Source organism: Botryllus schlosseri, chromosome 12 (assembly GCF_051294905.1).
Source record: "Botryllus schlosseri isolate E-star chromosome 12, Bs_hap1, whole genome shotgun sequence".
In the NCBI taxonomy this organism is placed as follows: domain Eukaryota; kingdom Metazoa; phylum Chordata; class Ascidiacea; order Stolidobranchia; family Styelidae; genus Botryllus; species Botryllus schlosseri.
The window spans coordinates 13,606,544-13,627,078 of NC_137247.1; the positions used below are offsets into that span (position 1 = coordinate 13,606,544).

General features: G+C 43.1%; 1 protein-coding gene across 1 annotated transcript; it reads left to right on the top strand.

Moving 5' to 3' along the window:
• The first annotated feature begins 4,228 nt into the window (after window positions 1–4,228).
• On the top strand, window positions 4,229–20,284 carry LOC145452048 (uncharacterized). The gene is made up of 24 exons (XM_080330262.1): window positions 4,229–5,700; window positions 5,769–5,872; window positions 7,719–7,833; window positions 7,894–8,026; window positions 9,350–9,374; window positions 9,442–9,552; window positions 11,370–11,503; window positions 12,306–12,432; window positions 12,509–12,627; window positions 13,164–13,203; window positions 13,267–13,399; window positions 13,555–13,716; window positions 13,774–13,936; window positions 15,625–15,772; window positions 15,836–15,989; window positions 16,123–16,215; window positions 16,288–16,389; window positions 17,270–17,464; window positions 17,533–17,664; window positions 18,065–18,269; window positions 18,869–19,058; window positions 19,124–19,195; window positions 19,257–19,364; window positions 19,701–20,284. Exons 1-24 carry the CDS (start codon window positions 4,730–4,732, stop codon window positions 20,033–20,035), a joined length of 4,071 nt encoding a protein of 1,356 aa, XP_080186388.1. The 5' UTR covers window positions 4,229–4,729; the 3' UTR covers window positions 20,036–20,284.
• The last annotated feature ends 251 nt before the right edge of the window (window positions 20,285–20,535 follow it).

Sequence of the window (20,535 nt, forward strand, 5' to 3'; positions counted from 1 at the left end):
CCTGTTTTTTAAAGCTCTGGTCAGACTCCAAGGCGGGATTTTTGAAATGACCGTGATCCGATCCGAAAACTCCGCGATAATAATTATCTACTAGCAGGATGGTATTGAATATTGATTGGAACAATGCAAACAGGACATTAAAAACTCAAAGATCAAACCCAAGCGTATCTGCAGCAGACTATAGTTATGCCAACTTGGACTTAGCATGTTGTTTATTTCGATGAACGTTTCACTTTAATTATTAATTCGAGGGTGGAAGAAGGCAAGTCTGTCATATTCTTAGTATAGAGTACTGATCCGGTTCCGATATCCGACTTCGGCCGTAGCAGAAAAAGTACTGATCCGGCTCCGGTCAGAAATGAGAAAATCCGGCCGGATATCCAATGCGGCTCAGGTCCGTACTCCGCCCTAGTAGTCGAACCCTGATTTGAGTACTCGTGTGATCAGACTAGATGACCTTCACGGTCTTATCGATCATTCCTATCTAATACCGAATACTGTGCACGCATATTTTCTGTACCACCATCACTGCCGTTTGTTATGTATTTTGGTTCGATGAAAATAAAGACTCTCTCTCTCTCTCTCTCTCGAAAATATGAATCGAGTATGATTTTTAATGATTTGAGTCGAGTAGTAAAATATGCATTTTTCGAGTACTGAAATGATACGCTCCTTTGTCACTAAAAGTTAATTTTTCGAACAGAATTATAGTTTCGATACTATATTCAACTGCGGAAGGCTGTAAACCTCTATTGATCGTATCGCAACAAACGAAACATGTGTACCAAGCTGCGCACGTTAGTGAAATGACATGGTACATCTGTGAAGTCGTTAGAAAACCACGTAATTGTCACAGAGTGTAAAGTATATGATCGAAAAATATAGCAAATAATCTATAATAGGAGGAATTAGGAAATATGTAGATCTGATAGATTCAAAAGTTTTATGAAGCTGAGTTGAAACTGAAATCACGCATATGCACGTCGCAACCCCCACATAAATTATATTGACCGAGACTTTCATGGGAACATGTCACTCCATAGATATTTCGCGCGAAGCACGATGAAATTCTGCACTCTTCGTGAAATCAGTCCTCCATTTTAGCCGTCTTTCTCTCTCTCATGTTGGATGAAAATAATACTTCTACTTAACAATTTGTAAATAGCGAACAGAATAAGCAAGCCACAAAATATGACGACGAAGTAGTAGTACAAGTAGAGGTGAATTAGATTTACTTGAGTAAGTATACTGCAAGTAGATGAAATTACATGAGTAGGCTACTTCGTAAAGCATATGTATAACTAGTCATCACCTCTGATAAATACTATGATATAAGTGCAGTCAGTGTATCCGAAGTAGTTAAATTCGTATGGAATGTGCGTAAAAATTCGCTATGGAACTAGGCCTATAGCGGAACGAAAAGCGTATTATAGCTACAGGTAGATATGGCCTACCATATCCATAAGAATGCTGTCTGACTCTTTTTCTCTTGAGCTACTCTCTCGTTTCGCCAGACAGCATTGTTGCGTCCCAATGCCAATCTCCATAACAATGTAAAATTCGAGGCTGATTGTGGGTGTTCCAGGGTCACGATAAAACTTATATTTTCGTAATCAGTGCAGAGTCAGCTTTCGATTGATACCCATTTTACCAAATTTAATGCTCGGCAAGCCGGTCAAAATGACCGTCAAATTGCCTGTAGACAAATGGAAATTGTGACGTGGTACAATTTCACTGAGGCGTGAGATTTGCCTGTGTCGACACCATATAGGACACTATGGTGTAACAGCATCTCGCCGGCTATCCGACAGTCGTCGAGCATGTCCGCATTCAAGTCGAAATACAAGCAATTTCTTCTAAATCAATACTAGTCAGTCTTCAGGATTACCGGACCACGACCTAACATCGACCTCGCCCTCATGCCCACATGCCACCTCATTTTGTCGTTTGCGTCTTATATTTTCTGCATTACTTTTCATTCAGTGTGCATGCCTCTTATTTACTTCGCCTAGGGCAGTGGTTCCCAACCGGGGAGGAATTCCCCCCTTAGGGGGAATTTTGCGATTTTTAGGGAGGAAATCCACTTTAGAATTGTAACGAATTTCCCATGTTCATGTCCGAACTGTCATGTAGCCAGCCCGTTATATCCGAACGTATGCTCCTTTATGGCTGTTTTTATGCTGAAACTATTTTCAAATTCTATTTGAAATCTCTTTTTCACATACAAATTCATCTTGTTTTTTTTTTAACTAGTTCAGATGTGCTGCAGTTTGCAAGACAATTTTGTAGGCCAGCGATGGCCCCTCAATCAAATCTATCCTAAGCGAGCAAATGTTGTGCTGAATCTGTCACAACAAGGCCTCTAGTGAAAGTATAGCCTATTTATCTTAAATGTTCAAGTCAACATTTCCAGACAATGACAAAATATTCCAACGACATCGATTCAAGTCAAAGAGATCGCTAGCCTTGCTTTATTTTTAGTGAACAGCTACCTGATCGAAAAAAGACATGTTAAACTTGGTGCAATGCTGCTGAAACGCAATGGGTGTCCTAAATTTCAATGAGCTCCAGCAGGGAATCTGATCACGTGTATGTTATATATCAGGGCTGTAAACAAGTCACGAGGCACCGAGTCACAAGGTCAATCTCACTTTCATAGTTTTGACTCGAGTCGAGTCATTTTCAATTCACCATTGAGTCAAATCCGAGTCCAAGTCACCGAGCAGAGGGTCGAATCCGAGTCATGGTATTATGACTCGAGTCCGTCCGAGTGCAAGTCATTGTGTTGACTGCTCAGTTTCCAGTTGAAGTCTTGTTAAACCCATTTTTTATAACTCTGTTTGGTGATATTGAATGATTTGGATTTATGATATACTAATTTTCCTCACTTTGAGCAGCTTCTTGTCGCATTTTCAAGTACCAGGACCAATAAAAACGAAATTCCAATAGGGCGGTCACTTTACTGTTATTCTAAATTACAATGAAATGTCGGTCTTGGCCGTCTTATAGTCTCGAGTCATATGGCATGGCTCGAGTCATGCACAATGACTCGAGTCCAAGTCGAGTCAATACACAGATTATCTCGAGTCGAGTCGTTTCCGTATTTTGAGAAAATGACTCGAGTCAAATCGAGTCATCAGAAAATGGTGACTCGAGTCAGACTCGAGTCCGGTCATAGTGATCAACCCTGCTATATATGAAAGTACCAATAATATTGGGCAAATGCATACGCAAACTTGAGAAAAAAATCTCGAGACCAGTAAATTTATGCATACTGATTTTTCACAGCAGTTATATTATCGATTTGTGCATGGTAAGCCGAAAACACAAATGGAAGTGATGTGGGGGTCTGTTGAGTCAAGCCTTCCAGAATTTGTTTGATTGAGACCAAGACCATTGTTCTTGGAGGTCTACGAAGTGTTATTACAGCACTGCTAGAAACAAACACTCGGTACCGCCCGTCTTATTCTCTCAGTCAACAGGTGTTTGAGCGGTAAAAACGACATTTTTTATTCATCGGGCAGATTTCTCCTAAGGGGGGAATTTCGGCTTAAATTTCGGTCAAGGGAGGCACGAGATGAAAAAGGTTGGGAACCACTGGCCTAGGGCCTAGGCTAAGGTGGGTGTCTGATCTTAATGGCTACTCCAGGTTGTTTAGACACCTTTCTATCTTTTCATTGTATCGCAGTCTTGTGATGTTTTGAAACGATGAAGATATTAATAAACCTGATTGATTGATTGATCACATACTGGCGAAGAATACATGATGATAAACTTTCTTAAATCCAGTGTGCATGCTGTAGGCCAAGGTGGGCGTCTGATTAAAAGACTACTCCAAGTCATTTCGACACCCTCCTATCTTTTCATTACATCGCAATCATGGGGTGTATTGATTTGATGAAAATGATGACGATGATACGGAAAGTACGTTAGTTCAAATGGATATAATGAATACATTATTGGCGATAAGTGAGTAAACGCAAGCATTATGTTTCTTCTCTAGTTTTCTAATGCTATTTAAAAATTGATGTTGGAGGCTAGCCGGACCATGCATTTGTTAATCACACATGTATCAAGTCAAGACCTCACTCGTCGCATTTTGCGTGTGACATCAAAATTACACGAAGTAGAGCCATAGTTTCATGAAGCTACTGACCCATGACAAAGCTCAATGAGCTGTGAAGACAATTTTTTTTACGCTCGGTGCCGCTCAGCCCGCTGCTGCCGGACTAATTTCGTCTCGAAGTAAATCCATTCGCATCAACTTCCATATTAACCATCCTCCGTCCTTCCATGGTCAAATCAGTCCACTAACTCGTCATGTTCCTATCACGATCAACAAACCCTCCAAATTATCAACGGGTATTCGTTTATCCATTCATTCCTTATATATTACCACCGTCCTGCGTAAATTTGCCGAGTGCGATGTACGACGGCAGCTATCCTCGGTGCTGAAAGACACCGTGTGGTTGATGCGAGCGTATTTCGATTGCATTTCGATGAGTTTGGTAGAACAGATTTGCGTGTGACTATTGCTATATCCTAATCGCGGTCGAATACAATAGCCGTATGTCCGTACGTGTTGCGCTGTGGTTAAATATGGTAACTAAAATGGTGTTACAGCAGTGTGGTAATGTGGAAATTATTGTTAGATGATAAATAGCCGTAGATATGATGCAAAATTCTGTGTTTGAAATGCTCGTTTTCGTCGTGGGTGTAACAAGAAAAGATGCCCGCGAGTAGAAGCACGCCTAACAAATCAAAATCACACAAGGATTACGACAAGAAAGCCATCAGCTCTTCGGTGTACGCTGTGAAAGGTGTCAGGAAACCCCTGGTAGCATATGCGGATCAAACGTCGAGTTCCGATAGCGACAGCCCGCCACCAAGCAGTAAGAAATCGCCGGAAAAGAAAAAGCGCTCTGAAAGCGGCAGTTCGAAGTTGGAGCACTCGAAAGAGTCTGCAAAACCTGCCAAGAGCAAACTGTCTAAATCGGTTAAGCGCAGACATCAATCACACCAGGAGGAAGAAAATATCCCAAGTTCATCCAGCTCAGAAGATTCACCGAAAAGCAACTCACACCGAACTAGTGTCAAAACTAAAGACAGATCTCCAGTTAAAAAGCCCGGGAAAGGCAGAAAATCAAAGGCGTCACCCGACTGTGTAGAAGAACCCGCAGAACGTCCCAAAAAAGGTAAAAAAAACTCCCCACGCCGCAGAAAAGGTGCTGCTAACAACAGAGATAAAGACATGAACTCTGGTTCCGTACCTCCGCACCCAAGCTACGAGGTACCGGTCCGACATTACGAAGATGGAAGGGGCCCGGGAAGAACTCCCGATTACCCAGGACCCCCAGGTCATTTCCGTGGCTCGCCACCACACGGTCCACCTCGCCGGGATGACCCTTACTGGAACAATCATGGACGGTACCACTCGCCAAATCGGTCAGGACCGCCATATCCGCCCCGTAGACGTTCCCCTGGCTTTGAACGCCGGGAATATCATCAGGAACCAAGATTACCGATATTGAGACGCTCTCATACCCCGCCAGAGCTACGTGGCAGACCCAGATCTCCACGTTTCTTTCCGGGCGGACCACCGCCCGAGTTTTTCCATGATCCGAGGAGATACGGTGACCCACCGCCCAGGAGCCCACCCTTTTTCAGGGGAGAGAGGAGATCGTTTGAACGAAGTCCAGGGTGAGAATAATATGATCCGATCACTAATTTCGGCCGCTATCAACTATGCTTGTGTATTTTTATGACAGTCACAGGTTTCACGATTCCAGTAGCGGTCGTGATGGATTAGATGACCAGCGACGCAGACATTCGCCTCCTTTGTCATCAGAACCACATCTGTCGGCAATTGGGAGTAAGTAATTTAATTCTATTCTAAAGTTGGTCATGAAACCACTTGTTCTATTCGGATCTACATACATTTGTGAGCAAACGTTTACAACCATGCACATTATCATGACAAAGCTATGTTCCAATCTAACTGATGTACCAATCCAACTGATGTTCATATGCAGCCATTATTAAGGGTTTGTACGTCCGACATGCAGCCTGGGTTCAAAGAACTTGTTGACAATTTTGTTCGACCACAGATGTCTCATTGACATCAGGAGCTATTGAGGCTTTCTTTAAGCTGATTTGAAATTTCTGCAAATAAGCTATTTTGACAATTACAGAGTTGTTCTCTTTGTTATGTTGTGTAAATTGATCTATTCTATCATGCAGGAAAAATATTACTGTTTTTTGGTTGCCATCCCAAAATGTGACTCATTACCCACAGAAACCACGGAAGCGTAACAACAATATTTCGGCGGTCGCTCTCATTTCTGTCTGCTTCAAAATTTTTGTGAATGGTGTAATATGAATGCTATTAGAACAAATAATTTCTCTTAATTGAGTCACATGCAGGAGTTTGTCTCAAAGTAGACCAGCAACCTAAATATCAAACATCATTTTTTAGGAAAATTACTACATTTTCATGACCTGAAATAAACCCTGTTTTCAAAACTGTCTAAGTAAAAATTACATAAAAACTTAATTTGTAAGGAATCTATGTTACAACAGCTTTCATTTGCCACCCTTCACAACTTTTTTCAAGTAGACAAGAAATGAGAGGGAGACTCCTGAAATATTGTTATGCTTGAGTGATTTCGAAAGGCACCTTCTTTTAACTTGAGCTACATTCTGGGCAATGCACCAAAATCATTAATTTCATACTAGAATAGATCAATATGTGCGACGTAAAAAAGTGAACAACATTCTGAGGTCAAAGTAGCTCAGTTACAGACAATTCCAGCTTTTCAATTTCATGGTTGAATGAGCATGAAAACCATGTTTTTCAACATGCGATAACTTGAAAACTACCGGAGTAATTCATTTCAAATTAAGTGCTATTTAGTCAGATATACTTCATGTTGTCTTGCGCCAAATCGCAGCAAAATCTGAAACTATGTGGAGACGAAATCCCTTTTTTTGGTTGATGTGACATGGACTTACCCCAATGTCTCATTGTCTCATACTGAGGCGTTTGGTCGATATGTGTGATAAATATCAGATTGGCAAGGCTATTATGGAATGAAAAAATTGGGCACTGTGGCATGAATTATAAAAAAAACTTTCAGGAAAGCTAGCTTGTTATATTCAGGGTTGGAATGACTCGAGTCATGACTCAACTCGAGTCACGATTTTTAGGCGACTCGACTTGACTCGAGTCAGTTTTTCAAATGCGTAGAATGACTCGACCTGAGTCGATGTGTGTATGGACTCGACTTGTACTCAAGTCATTGTGCATGACTCGAACCAAGTCATATCACTAGGACGGACAAGACAGACATTTCACTATAACTTCAAAGAATAGTAAAGTCACCACATTATTAGTATGTCGTCCATCAGTCTTGATACTTGGAAAATAGAAACTGTTAGGACTGAGGAAAATTACGATATTGTGAATGCGAGCCATTCTATATCACTCGAGCAGAGTTGAAAAAGTGGGTTGCTCAGAATTGAACTCGAAAACCGAACAGTGATCACAACGACTTGGACTCGGACTCGGTGGTGAATTGAATATGACTTGACTCGAGTCGTAATATAAAAGTGAGATTGACTTGAGACTCGGAACCTTGTGACTTGATTACGACCCTGGTCATCATCTGACGTTTCAAGTTCAAAGACTAACGTGCTGTTCTATTTTCTGTCTTCTTCAGACAACCCGGTCGAATTGTCGACAGCCCGGCGGTACTCGCCAAGCCCCGACACGTCGCGTAGCCGGAGCAGAAGTAAACATAAGCACAAGAAAAAGCATAAGAAACATAAGAAAGAGTGAGTACCGCATTGTTTGCTGCGTATGTTTTTGAGTTATTCGAAATCTGAATCTATCAGGAGCAAGAGTCGAAGTAAGAGGCATTCGAAACGGTCATCGAAGAGACGCAATTCAGACTCGGAATCGGAAGAGGAATCAAGCGAGAGCAGTTCTGAATCTGATGACGAACCCAGACGTTCCAAGTCTCGCAGCGTAAGTCGATTGGATAAGCTTCTACAATCTAGATGCGTGGTCCTCAAACAGTGTTCCGCGGAACCCTAGGGGTTCCATGAGCCGTCTCAGGGGTTCTCAGGTGGTCAAGACACACACTCTGCACACTGCAGAGTGTATCTTCGCGACTATTGCAAAATTACCAATGGGACTATGAATAGGTGCAAGTTAATTACAGTTCCCGTGATTCCTGGGCTCTTTTGGCCAGTTTTCCACATATTCCAAAACTAAGTTATACTTTACAATATCCAAAGAATAAATAGTATGTAGCGTTTCCTGAAAAATTGCCGTAGAAGTGCAAGTATTCTAAAGACATAGCCACTTGCACAAGTAGTACAAGAGGTTCCATTTTCCTACACGTGGTCATTTCTGAAAATTAGGAACTTATAAATGAGTAGGCCTACACCTGTTTCTTGGCAACTCTATAAATCTCAAGTCTGATCTAGGGCAAGTTTTTGTTGCAGTTAAATCCGCGGAAAGTTGCATTTGTTCATTTATTTTTGACAAAAGTTGCACTATAAGACCACATTTTGCTCGGTTGACTAAAAAATAGGGTCAATTTTCCGGCTCAGCTCCCGAAATACCGGTAAAAGCGTTACTTCGGTGCTGATTTACGGTGTTTCAGTCGACTTTGGCCGTGTATTTCACCAAAATCGAAAATACTTTCATGAAAAATCAAAAAAGTTACAAAATGTTAAGAACCACTGGTTCAAGGGGTTCTGCACTGGGCATTAGGCAATATATCTGTAAGAAGCAGTTTGATTCGATCGACGAAAATATGCTCTGGTTGAAGGATTGTCCATTGATCATACAACCAACCAATCAACTACTCTGTTCAATAAGACAGTTTTAGGTTTGACATAATGTGATAATTGTGTTGAGGACTCGCGATATTTGTGTACAGAAAGTTATCTTTTTGTAGCAGACATCTCATTCTTCAATACACATCTCAACTGGTGTTCGTCAAACCCAATTCGCAAGATGTCCGAACATCTTGACTAATATTTCATCAACAATAATATTCTTCCAATCTGTATTCCCATCGCTGGAGCCTCAACTTCAGTTAGTTACGAGTCGAGGTTTAATCTTGGACTCGGAATCGAATCACGAATATACTCGATTTTGCCAAGCTCTGATCTGGAGCGTTTTCAGTTATGTTATATTTATCTTCAATAATTTTGAAACGAATCCAATACCTGTAGCATAATATCATATTGATATAATGCGAAATCTATTTGTTGTTGTCCCATATGCTGATATATTAGTTTCCATTCGCCGCTGACATCCCATTTTTCTCGATTGCAGAAATCGGACAAGCGTCGGACTTCTGGTGAGTGTTTCGCCGAATAGCTCTGAAGTTTATTATATTTAGTAACTCTGTGCTGTTGTTTTCACAGTTAAAAATACGGAGATGACTGTGAGCAGTCTGGCAGCGCAGCTCAGTCAGAACAGGAAGAAACTTCGCGAGGAGGTCCAGGTCGCTTCTGCAGCGGAATCTACTCCTATGGGTACGATTTTCGATGCATTATTACGGATTAACACTCGTGCGTGCATTTTATCGCTGGGTCTCTTGCCAGTCACCGGTTTTCGCCGATGTTTTTAGTTTGTAAATTTTTCAGCACTTGTAACTTGGTGATGGGTCGTATGCCCGCGGGCGCGTAGCCAGCCGAAAAATAAGAGGGGGGTTTGAAATGAAAAGGAGGGGGTTTCGGTTTTTTTTCCAATTTATTGATATAGCATCAATTCATTAGGGTTCAGTAGCCTACATGCTTAAATGACGATTATACAATCTCCTCGCGTTCACGAGCTTACGCATATGATAAGCTTACCAACGAGTACGGAAGTGCTGTCAATTAGCGAGTCCCGATCTCTTCGAGAACAATTTAATACCCGCGCTTATCAACGCGCATTTCGTGACCTCGGCGTCGATTTGAGCAGGTCAAAATGTCTGAGTTGGTATGGAATCTGTTGTATAATGGCACCGATTTCAGGTGGTTCAATTTCAAACCTTTCTCTGCATTGACGCTCGTCTTCTGATGGTTATGTTCAAGTATTAGCGGAAATCAATTACGTATGTAGGGTACGCACGCACATGTTTGCGGACATTCGCTATCATTCAGTTTCGCGATGTCACTCTTTAATCACAATCGCTAATCAGCATGCACTTAACGGCATTGTCTCCAAGGCATGCTAGGCGCGAGACGCGATAGTTAGGCTAGCGATGGTATTATGAGGCCTATTGCAGATTGCAGGCCAACAGATGATATCGTGCGCATCAGGCAAAAGGCCTATTGCGATGCGATTCTTCAAGCCAGCGGAGCTAGACTTGTTGGAAACGTGATAAATCAGACGACGATTGCCGAGTGCGCGGCAATCAATGATCTGATTTCGCAGTCACCTCATTGGGAGATTGCGTCGCGTTACATTGTGCAGTGCACAGACGAATCTCGCTAATTGGCTTCTCGCTAATTGGCCGCGCGCAACCCTGATAATACGACTTGTTGAATTGCAACCGAGTATTAGCTTAGGAACGTTCATTTCAAAAGGACAAGAGTTTCGCGTTTAAGAAGGGGGTTTCACGCTTCAAAAGGCGGGTTTCGACCCCCCGAAACCCCACCCCTGGCTTCGCACCTGTATGCCCGTATCATAGTTTTGAGTTGAGCTTCTGTATTTTTATGATAAACACCAACACCCCATTCGCGCAACAGGACGGTAGGTCAATTTATTTTATACATTGACGTTTTTGCAGCATATACATACCATGAGTGAACGATGTGCATAGGCCTACGCTGTACAAGGTTGGTGCAGAAATAGGTCTTGCACCTTCCCATCGGGTAAGCTCGCGTATTCTGCCAGTAAGTACATCGGTACTTGGAATGTTGCGTCCCAGCGATTGTGACATTGCGTATATGCTGCATAAATTTCTCAATGGTTAAAACACCAATTTCAAATGCGCAAAAATGTGCAGCCCTGTAATCCCTTGCATAATAGTAACCAATTTCTCTGTTTTAGAATTGGGATGCACTGGCACTAGTAATATCTGTCGGCAAATTTGAAGAATAGGCAATTGTCTTGTTTTTCATAATAATACCTCGGCTGTGATTGTGATACAGCTCCATGCCTTCCACAAAAATGCATATCTAACCATATTTTGTTCCGAACTCCCAGAAACCAGAATGTAAGCACGGTCTTACATAATTTACATCAATGCCCCGCTGGCTTGAAATAGACTTTACTTGACTCTAAACCCAAAATGCAATGCTGTCGGTAAGCTCGGCGTCGCTGTCCCGATTTACGATTATTCGTATTCCTCATTTTCCGACAGATGAAGAATCTGGCTCTAAGAGGAAGCACAAGCGCAGCAAACACCGGCGCCGCCACGGCTCCAAGGAGAAGAAAAAGAAGAAAAGAAAAGACCATTCCGAAAAATATTCCGACAACCTCAACAATTCCTTCAACGTAAGTGTCTGGCACTTGAAAGATGAAAGGTACCTTACCCGCCCAATTTCCGACTTGGGGATTGTGAGGTCACCTGTTTTCTTCATGCCACGGAATATCCATGATGTCGAGTCTATGTTGAGAAAATTTGACCCCCCCCCCCAAAAAAAACAATATTTTTTTAACCCTTTGAAATTTTCATTATGGTTAGGCCTATATTACAGACCCTTGCGTTAGTAGAGTCGAGTGTGCCGCACACACTTTTTTCATATAATGTCTCATAGTTAAATGATGGTTAATTCTCGCCAGATCCATGCGAGCCAGGTGCAAATGCGCAGATATTTGGATACAATTATTTGCTAAACAGTATCGGGATCTGGCTTGGCCAGGGAATTTCGATGTTAAACTTCAAGGGAAGTGGTGAATGCATTTAATAATGCCATTCCTAAATTCAATAATTGTTATTTATTCACTAAATGCTTTTCGACTGACTCTCATCAATGAGGAACGTCAGTAACTCATTAATATGGTGAATCCAATTCGAAATTTAGGAAATATTTTGCCTGTTTGCAGCATAATGCCGTAACAAACATCTAGTTCCAGTTCGCTACTGATAACAGTCAGTCGGACAGCTTTTAGAGATTAAATTAACTTATGAACATATTGTTTCTTGTCATTCTAAAATTTTATAGCCTGAATGGCTTGTGTAATCGTAGATACACAGGCTTCCCAGCTGTATACATTGTGTAACGATTTTGAGTATAATTCAGTGTGTCGTAGTGACGCTAAATCACTTTGGCACCAAGAAAATGCTTGTACGCAGGAAAATTCTTTGGACCGCGACGATCGTATTAACGACCAGATGCTCACCGGTCTGTCGCGGCCGAACGCAATCAACCGCGATGTCCTGGTGGACGTGACGTCGACGTTGGATTACGACGCGAGGAAATGTAAGTTTTAAACCCGAGAGTTCACCCGTGAAATCCGTGGATTCTGGCCGTAACTCCCATTTTTTAATCTTTCCAGTCATGGGGGACCTCAATCAGCAGGTGCAAGTTAAAAGTGAGGACGACGAAGGTCCCGTTACCCCTGACCCGGAACCGATTCAAGTCGTCACGTCCACGAGGGAAGACATCCGACCCGTCGTGAGTTCTCTTGTGTTGATTTGAATACTATTTTACGCTTTTTGTTGATACAGCCTGACGCGATAACAAAAACTTCGAATTGATTGAATATTCATTGATTTCTTTTGTTCAGCTGTCGCCTTGCTATTTTGTATGATACTTATTAGACAAGCCACATATGATTTTGCTCGATTTAAACATGCGTCTAACATTATTCTGGGTCCTGTACACTAAAGTCTTTTGCAGCGGTTAAATTGTTACTTTGCTCCACTGGCGATGTACAGGTGTCATTGTAGCCATTCTTTTCTTATTCATTATCGCAAGTGTCATTTTCTGGACTGGGTCGCGACTGTAAATCCTGTAACTTGATCGTCGTGACTAGAATGAGAATTAATTATTTGCTTTGCTGGTCGTGTTTGCGTATAGGCCTTTGGTCCATTACCAGTTTGATGTCATTCCCGCGACTTACTACAAGGGGGTGCAGATTTGCGGTTTCAGCAATAGGAATGAAAGTGACTAAATTCATGGTATGAGCTGCTAACTCTGATCCTTTTCAGGACGCCAACGAACGTGTTGTCTCAGACGCCGTCCACGTTGGTGAGTATAATGAGCCTCATTCGGCTGTGTGCTGTGTTGAGCTGATGCTTACCTTTCTTTCAGATCGTGCGGTAAAAAGTGAAACGGAAGACGCAAAGCACTATCCCGATTTACAAGAGGGCTCGCCTCCAGCTTTGGCCGTCACCGAGAAGGAGCCTAACGGAAAAGAAACAGTGCCTAGTACACCACCTCTGCAGTACGTTATTTCATGTGGTTTAGCGATCGATGACCTTTTGAGATATCGGTATTGGTAAAAAATATAGCCCTCTATTATTGTTTCTATTGCAAATATCACGTATCAAAATGGAGATATGCTTATTGGAAAAAATTTGGTTTATCGCTTCGTATTAGGAAAAAGAAAACCGATGTTCCAGCGAAACCGGTCAAGCGATCGTTGCAAGACCTGCCCATGCCACCGGTGCTGCCCGTCGAGGAGGACAGCCGGGACATGGTGGACCCCACAAAAACGCCCCCGTCCCATGACAAAGAGATGCCACGGCGGAAAAGACCCAGGTTGGCGTAGACCGGTGTTGGTTTTAGAATGCATGTCCCTAAATTTGCGTTTTTCAGGATGTGCGGGTCGAGGGTCGGCGAAGCCGGGGCCGCCGATGACCACTGGGGCACGAATTGCGTCGATGAATACGAGTTTTTGTCCATTACCGGGGAGGGTACTTTTGGTCAAGTGTACAAAGCTCAGGATAAAAAGAGCAAGGATGTTTGCGCTTTGAAAAAGGTAAAGATTGCGATATCGCTACAATGTGGACTTGGCCACTGGGATTATGTGTATAGTGCAGAACTGGTTACTTTTCGAAGTACTCCCGAGTAGTAGTTGATATGATTTTAGTTTACTACTTATAATGAGCTGTTCTGTAGGGATGGTGTGAACGTGAGGTTCACGTTCGCGTTCTATGTGTGAACCTCAGATATTTCGAGATTCACGTTCACAAACGAACCTTGGTAGGTTCTGCGCTGTGAACCTTTTTCATATATTACAATTTATTGAATTGAAATTTATTGCATTTCAACTGCGGGCCCGGTATATATATGGTGCTGGCAGCATAAAAATCAACACTAACCGAGCATGCACCTTGACGAGCATTTTACTTGCTTTGTTACAATTGTTTGCTCGAAATATCCAGCTTTCCGTTTGCGAATATTTAGTGACTCATCTCTGCTGTGAGCTTGAGCCGCAATCACACAACATCAAGAGCGAAACACTACATGTGGGTAGTCAGCGAATGACTCTTATCCAACCAATCAATGAAATTGTTATCGTTGTCTGATGTAAAAAATCTAGCAGGCGTACGGGGTCAATCTCGATTTCATATATTTATTGTGGCTACTGCTGTATAAATTGTTAAAGGGGTGATATCGGTATCAAGTAGGGATACCCGTTTTACACTCCGCTCAAAATCAACTTGGCAATACTCGGTACGCCGAATACATTGTCCGGTCTGACCTTGACCATTAAGGCGTAAGCTTATATTCCCTTGCTGGTTCTCGTCGAAATAGTGGCAAAGCGACGCAAGATATTGATTTTCTGGATGATTATATCAATTGATTGCCCCAGTTGATACATCTGTAGACGCTTAAAACATCAATAGGTATTTCAGCATTGTTGCATTATGTGGCCTGAATAGTCGCAAGGTATTGCAAGGCTATCACTTCACTGAAATGTAGGGTTGGAATTAGCAATATGACGTCACGTGACGTCACGAGGTTCACGTTCGCGTTCACACAGAACCTTTCAAAAAGGTTCACACCATCCCTACTGTTTTGAGGTTCTTGGGCAAAACTAGGCCTACGATACTTTTTACTTATTTGGAAATCGCCACTTCTGCTTGTAATTTAGTAGGAATTAAAAAGGTTACTCTTACTTGAATACCAACACTACCTTGACCACAACTGTGATAGCGCGGTGTATTGCTCGATTTTGCGGAAATGGTTGTTTTACTACTGTATTTGATAAAATAACTAGTATTTTGATTGTTGTAAAAATTATTTCTCAATTTGTCCAAGACAGCATATAATGTGAGGTCACCGTACGCCCTTCCTTACAGCTTTTACAGCTAAGATAATAATGGATAGATTCTAGTGAAAATGGTCATAAATTGCGCTAAACAGGAGATTCGTGGTTAGATCGAAAGTGACGATCTTTTTTTTCTCAACCTACCAAATTTTTCGGGAAAATTAGCGAAATCGAGTAATTTCAGTTCTGATCAACCAACTTTTCTGATTTTGTAAAAAGTGTCCCCCATTCCCGATTCCAAAATATGGTGACCCTAATATAATGTGATCGAGCTATGTAACATTTTCTCTGCGACCGCGAAACTTGTTTGCGTAGAATGGATTTGGATGGATCCCACTTTCACGGCAGACTTTGTCGTAGGTATGGGTTTTACGAGGGATTTTCGCAAACAGGTTCGGCTGGACAACGAACGGGAGGGCTTTCCGATTACGGCGGTTCGCGAAATCAAAATCCTGCGTCAGCTGCTGCATCCGAACATAGTGTACCTCAAGGACGTGCTGACCGACAAGTCCGACGCCGCCGACTTCCGTAAAGACAAAGGTGCGGTCCGCCTTGACGCCCGGTCCGCATCATTTGTGTCGATAACCTGGCTTTTTGCTTTAGGAGCCTTTTATCTGGTGTTCGAATATATGGACCACGACCTGATGGGGCTGCTGGAATCCGGGCTCGTGCATTTCAACGAGAATCATGTCAAATCTTTTATGCGACAGCTACTGGACGGCTTGAATCACTGCCATAAAAAGGGATTTCTACATAGGTACGCGAACGTGTCGCAGATCTGAATATGTGTGCGATTTTCAAATGACGCTGTCTCACCTGATGGTGTCTTTTCTGCCACGCGGATCCTTTTTTCACAATAACCATAGTCACGCGTTCGTCCTTTGTTTCAGGGACATTAAATGTTCGAATATATTATTGAATAACAAAGGTGAAATCAAGCTGGCCGATTTTGGGTTGGCTCGCTTTTACAACACGGAAGAACCGTAAGTCTTTTTGACGGCCGCGTTGGCTTAGAGTCCGAAGCTGGTATAACTTGATTGTGGCTCTCATTCCAGGCGCCCGTACACGAATAGAGTGATCACGTTGTGGTACCGACCGCCCGAGCTGCTTCTCGGTGAAGAGACGTACACGACAGCAATTGATATTTGGAGCTGCGGGTAATTTATAGTCTGACTAGTGTCTTGCAACAAGCTATTTACTACTAGCCACTCTTGCAAGCTACTCTCTTCTGTGTCCGTGCTTATGGCAGAGCAGGATTGTAACCAAGTCACAAGGTTCCGAGTCACAAGTCAGTCTCACTTTTATAGTTTTGACTCGAGTCAAGTCGAGTGATTTTCAAATCACCACCGAGTCAAGTCCAAGTCATCGAGCAGAGGGTCGAGTCCGAGTCGTGGTATTATGACTCGAGTGCGAGTCCAAGTCATTGTGTTGACTGCTCAGTTTCCAGTTAAAGTCTTGTTAAACCCACTTTTTATAACTCTGTTGAGTGATATCGAATGGTTCGCATTAATAATATACTTATTTTCCTCAGTTTTTATTCTGGTCTCATTTTCAAGTACTAGTACCAATAGACGAAATCCCAATAGGGTGGTTACTTTACTATTCTTCAAAATTACAATGAAATGTCGGTCTTGGACGTCTGAGTCTCGAGTCATATGACTTGGTTCGAGTCGTGTGCAATGACTCGAGTCCAAGTCGAGTCAATACACAGATTGACTCGAGTCAAGTGAATTTCCGTATTTTGAGAAAATGACTCGAGTCAAGTCGAGTCGTTAGAAAATGGTGACTCGAGTTGAGTCATGACTCAAGTCAATACAACCACAGGGCCGTGTCAGATATCTGCTCCACAATTTGTTGGTACCTGTTTCAGTTAAAGCAAACAGAAACAGTCGGTATTGTTCTTGCAGTAATTAGAGTACAACCGATAAAGTGTAAGCAGTGTCAAAAAGCGGATACGGTTGATGTGTTGTTAATTGGGGGGTGGCTACTTTGTTATCGACCACCTCTGCGTAATATTGACGACGCGTCTCGTTCCAGCTGCATTCTCGGCGAGCTGTTCACCAAGAAGCCTCTGTTCCAAGCGGACCGCGAGATCACGCAGCTGGAATGCATCAGCCGGGTGTGCGGGTCTCCGTGCCCCGCCGTGTGGCCGGACGTGATCAAGCTCCCGCATTTTCACACGATGAAGACCAAGCGGCAGTACCGGCGACGTTTGCGGGAAGACTTTGCTTTGTGAGTCGATAACGTTGGCTCAATAATCTGCATATGGTTTTTAAACGCGTGGTGCCTTTTTTATGAAGCCTTCCGACGTTGGCTTTGGATTTGTTCGATCAAATGCTGAAGTTGGACCCGGCGAAGAGGTTTACTGCCGAAGAGGCTTTGAACTGTCCGTGGCTGCGCAATGTGGACCCGGCCAATTTGACTATGCCAGAGTGAGTGTGGTGGTATCCGTGTGGTATCCATGTGGGTTTGCGTTAACTTTTTCCCGTTTGCGGATATATGAGCATTCCAGTTCATATCTAATCACAGTTCAATCCCGTAAGCATGAAAATAGCAAATGATGGTACGGCAAGCTTGGCTCGCTGCACAATAGACAGTCTTCCTGTTGCATTTTCAGGAAACCAAAAATTATATTGTAATTAAAACTAGAGCATAAAAACACTTCAGGTAATAGATCAGAATTAGAGCAAAGAAACTTTTCACGAATTAGATTAGACTTGGATTACCGGCATTTCGTTCTAATCAGAAAACTAGAATTGTCAATTTGTCTGGTGTCTGGCACAACGAAAATTGCACGGCCGATCGTTCTTTCAACTCCCTACTCCGTCGCAGGTTTCCGACGTGGCAGGACTGCCACGAGATGTGGAGCAAGAAGAGGCGCAAGGAGATTCGCGAAAACGAGCGCCTGGTCGCCGAGGGAAAAGCTCCGATTCACAACATTCAGACCGGACCGTCTCACGGCGGGAAGCCAAACTCCGACCCCAAACATAAGGACACCGATTTGAGGAACGCCAACGCCAAGGAACCGACGAAAGAGGTACGGCGGCGTTTGCGCATTTGATTATCTAGTGTTTTCTGCTAGGAGTACCAAGTCAGGTACTCGAGTAGTTATTAGAAAATACTCTTGGAAATACAGGACTTCATTGTACATTTAAAGAATATATTCATATTGGAATAATCTCAACTTACACTCGCTCGTTGGGGGTAATCGCCAGCAACTAGTAAAGAATTCAACAATCGTATCACTAAATATGACGTCACTCCCATGATATTTGCTGATATGATTGTACAATTATCCAATGTTATCAATTCTCTACTAGTTGTTTGCAACTCTCTCTCGCGAGTGTCAGATAAAAATATTCATGTTATTTCAATGTGGATGTAATATTCGATTGTATACTCGAGTGGTTATGTTTTACACTTACTTTCCCTGCTACTCGCTGTAAAATAGGAATTAGTGGAAATAGGCAAACCCTACTTGACCAAGTGGAAATAGGCAAACCCTACTTGACCACCTTTGTTAAACTACTCCTGCCAGTCATGCACTCGATTTCATACACTACGTAGTATTCTCTGCTCGCAAAATACCCTCGTCTTGGATTCATGCGGGTTTTACGCCACGCCATTCTGTTTCAGATTCCAAAACCGAGCGAGCTCAACGCGCTAATGAAACTGCAGCAGGAGCATCCCAACATGAACCTGGCCCAGTTGGCCGAGGCGCTAAACATGCCACTGGACGAGGGCAGCAAGTATTTCCTGGGCTCCCTCAACCCGCAAGTATTGTACGCCGCGTTGATGAAGTCGAAGGACCCGTCCAAAGACAGCAGTACGTGTTTGAATTCGGGCTTGCGCGCAGTAAACATCGTTCATGGTCCTTTACTATCCTTTCAGATGTAGGAGCCGTGTTCTCGCAAATGCAGCATTTACTGCAACAGTCGACTAGCGACGGTGGCAAGAAGCCTGGTTAGCTTGTGAGGGTTGTGTTTGACGTTGGGTTGTTTCGTGATTGTAAATATTGTTGCAGGCGTTTCTGTTGCAAAGACAAAAGTTACTCCGAAAGTCAATGTCGCTCCTTTACCTAGTAGACCCGGTTTGAAAGGCCCGTCTGGTACAGCCATAGCCGAATTCACAGGTAACTGCTTTCGTAGGTTTTGTTTTAGTGCTCTAGTGGTCTCTGCCTGTTTAGCGTCTTGTCTGCTTTCATCAATACTAAGAGATATCGCCTCCACTTCGACTATTTTCAGACTTCTATTTATGCCAAGACAATATGTCTGATTTTACTGCTCGAAGAGTAGAAGTACCTCGTTACTGACCAATGATGACCTCTGAAGCGTAATACTAGATTCTAAATCGAATCACTCAGGCACTCGATTCTGCTTGGTCGAATCAACGACTTCTCGTGGTGGTAGCCTTTAAGTTTTTCTGCCATCTCAGTTTGAGTCAACGTCTGTGTTACTTTCTGCGAAAGGTGCCACCAAAAACGGCGCCGGGGAGCTCGACAGGCTTCTGAAGACGACCTCGCCCACAGGCAGGCAATCGGAAGATGTGGACTACCGATACGCGAAAGCGTCTTACGACAACGCCTCAGACCGTAAGCGCAAGCCTGGTGACGGCGACATGAAAAAGAGGCTGGCCAAGTTATTAGCGCACCAATTAGTTGACGAAAAACTAGGCCTGGGCAGCTCGTCGCAGGCCGTGCGGCTGGCTAAAGCCGCGGGACTGCAAGCCGACAATCTCGACGTTATATTGGACGATTCGGGTAATAGAGACGTGGACATGCGGAAGGACCAGGAGAAACGGTGATGCGTGCGGCGCCTACGTGTGCGACGTTGCCAAAGCAAAGTGTGGCCTGTTCTCGGCGTGGACCCGACGACGTACCGCCCGCGCCGGTCGTGTTTTGCTACGTTTATGAGTAGATGGTAATCGCGACTTGTTGGAACGTGTTATCCTTATCGCAATTCGAATGGTTATCGCCGTCGAGCGGCTCTCTTTGTTTTATAGCGGAGGGGGTACTGCTCTGTGTGATTAATAAACTTTGAAACTTTATTTAAATCCTTTATGGCGGTATGTTTCTTGTGTTTTGTGGTTTGGTTCAGCGAGGAAGGCGTATTAATGGAGGCTATGTGACGTGACCGAGAAAATCATTACAGAGAATGTACCTCGCCGAGATGTTACATAATAAGGACAGGCGTGCACAGTGCACAATAAGCGCCAAACCTAATGTCAATTTTTGATATTGTCCTTGCTCGGTAATGTTAGGTTATGGTGAATTATGGATGTTAAGAACTAGATGTCTGTCTATA

Excerpts from the sequence above, each read along its gene's own strand:
- LOC145452048 (XM_080330262.1), top strand. The coding sequence starts at position 4,730 with ATGCCCGCGAGTAGAAGCACGCCTAACAAATCAAAATCACACAAGGAT. Across the intron at positions 5,873-7,718 it reads ACATCTGTCGGCAATTGGGA|ACAACCCGGTCGAATTGTCG; the intron begins GTAAGTAATTTA and ends TGTCTTCTTCAG. Across the intron at positions 11,504-12,305 it reads ACCTCAACAATTCCTTCAAC|GAAAATTCTTTGGACCGCGA; the intron begins GTAAGTGTCTGG and ends GCTTGTACGCAG.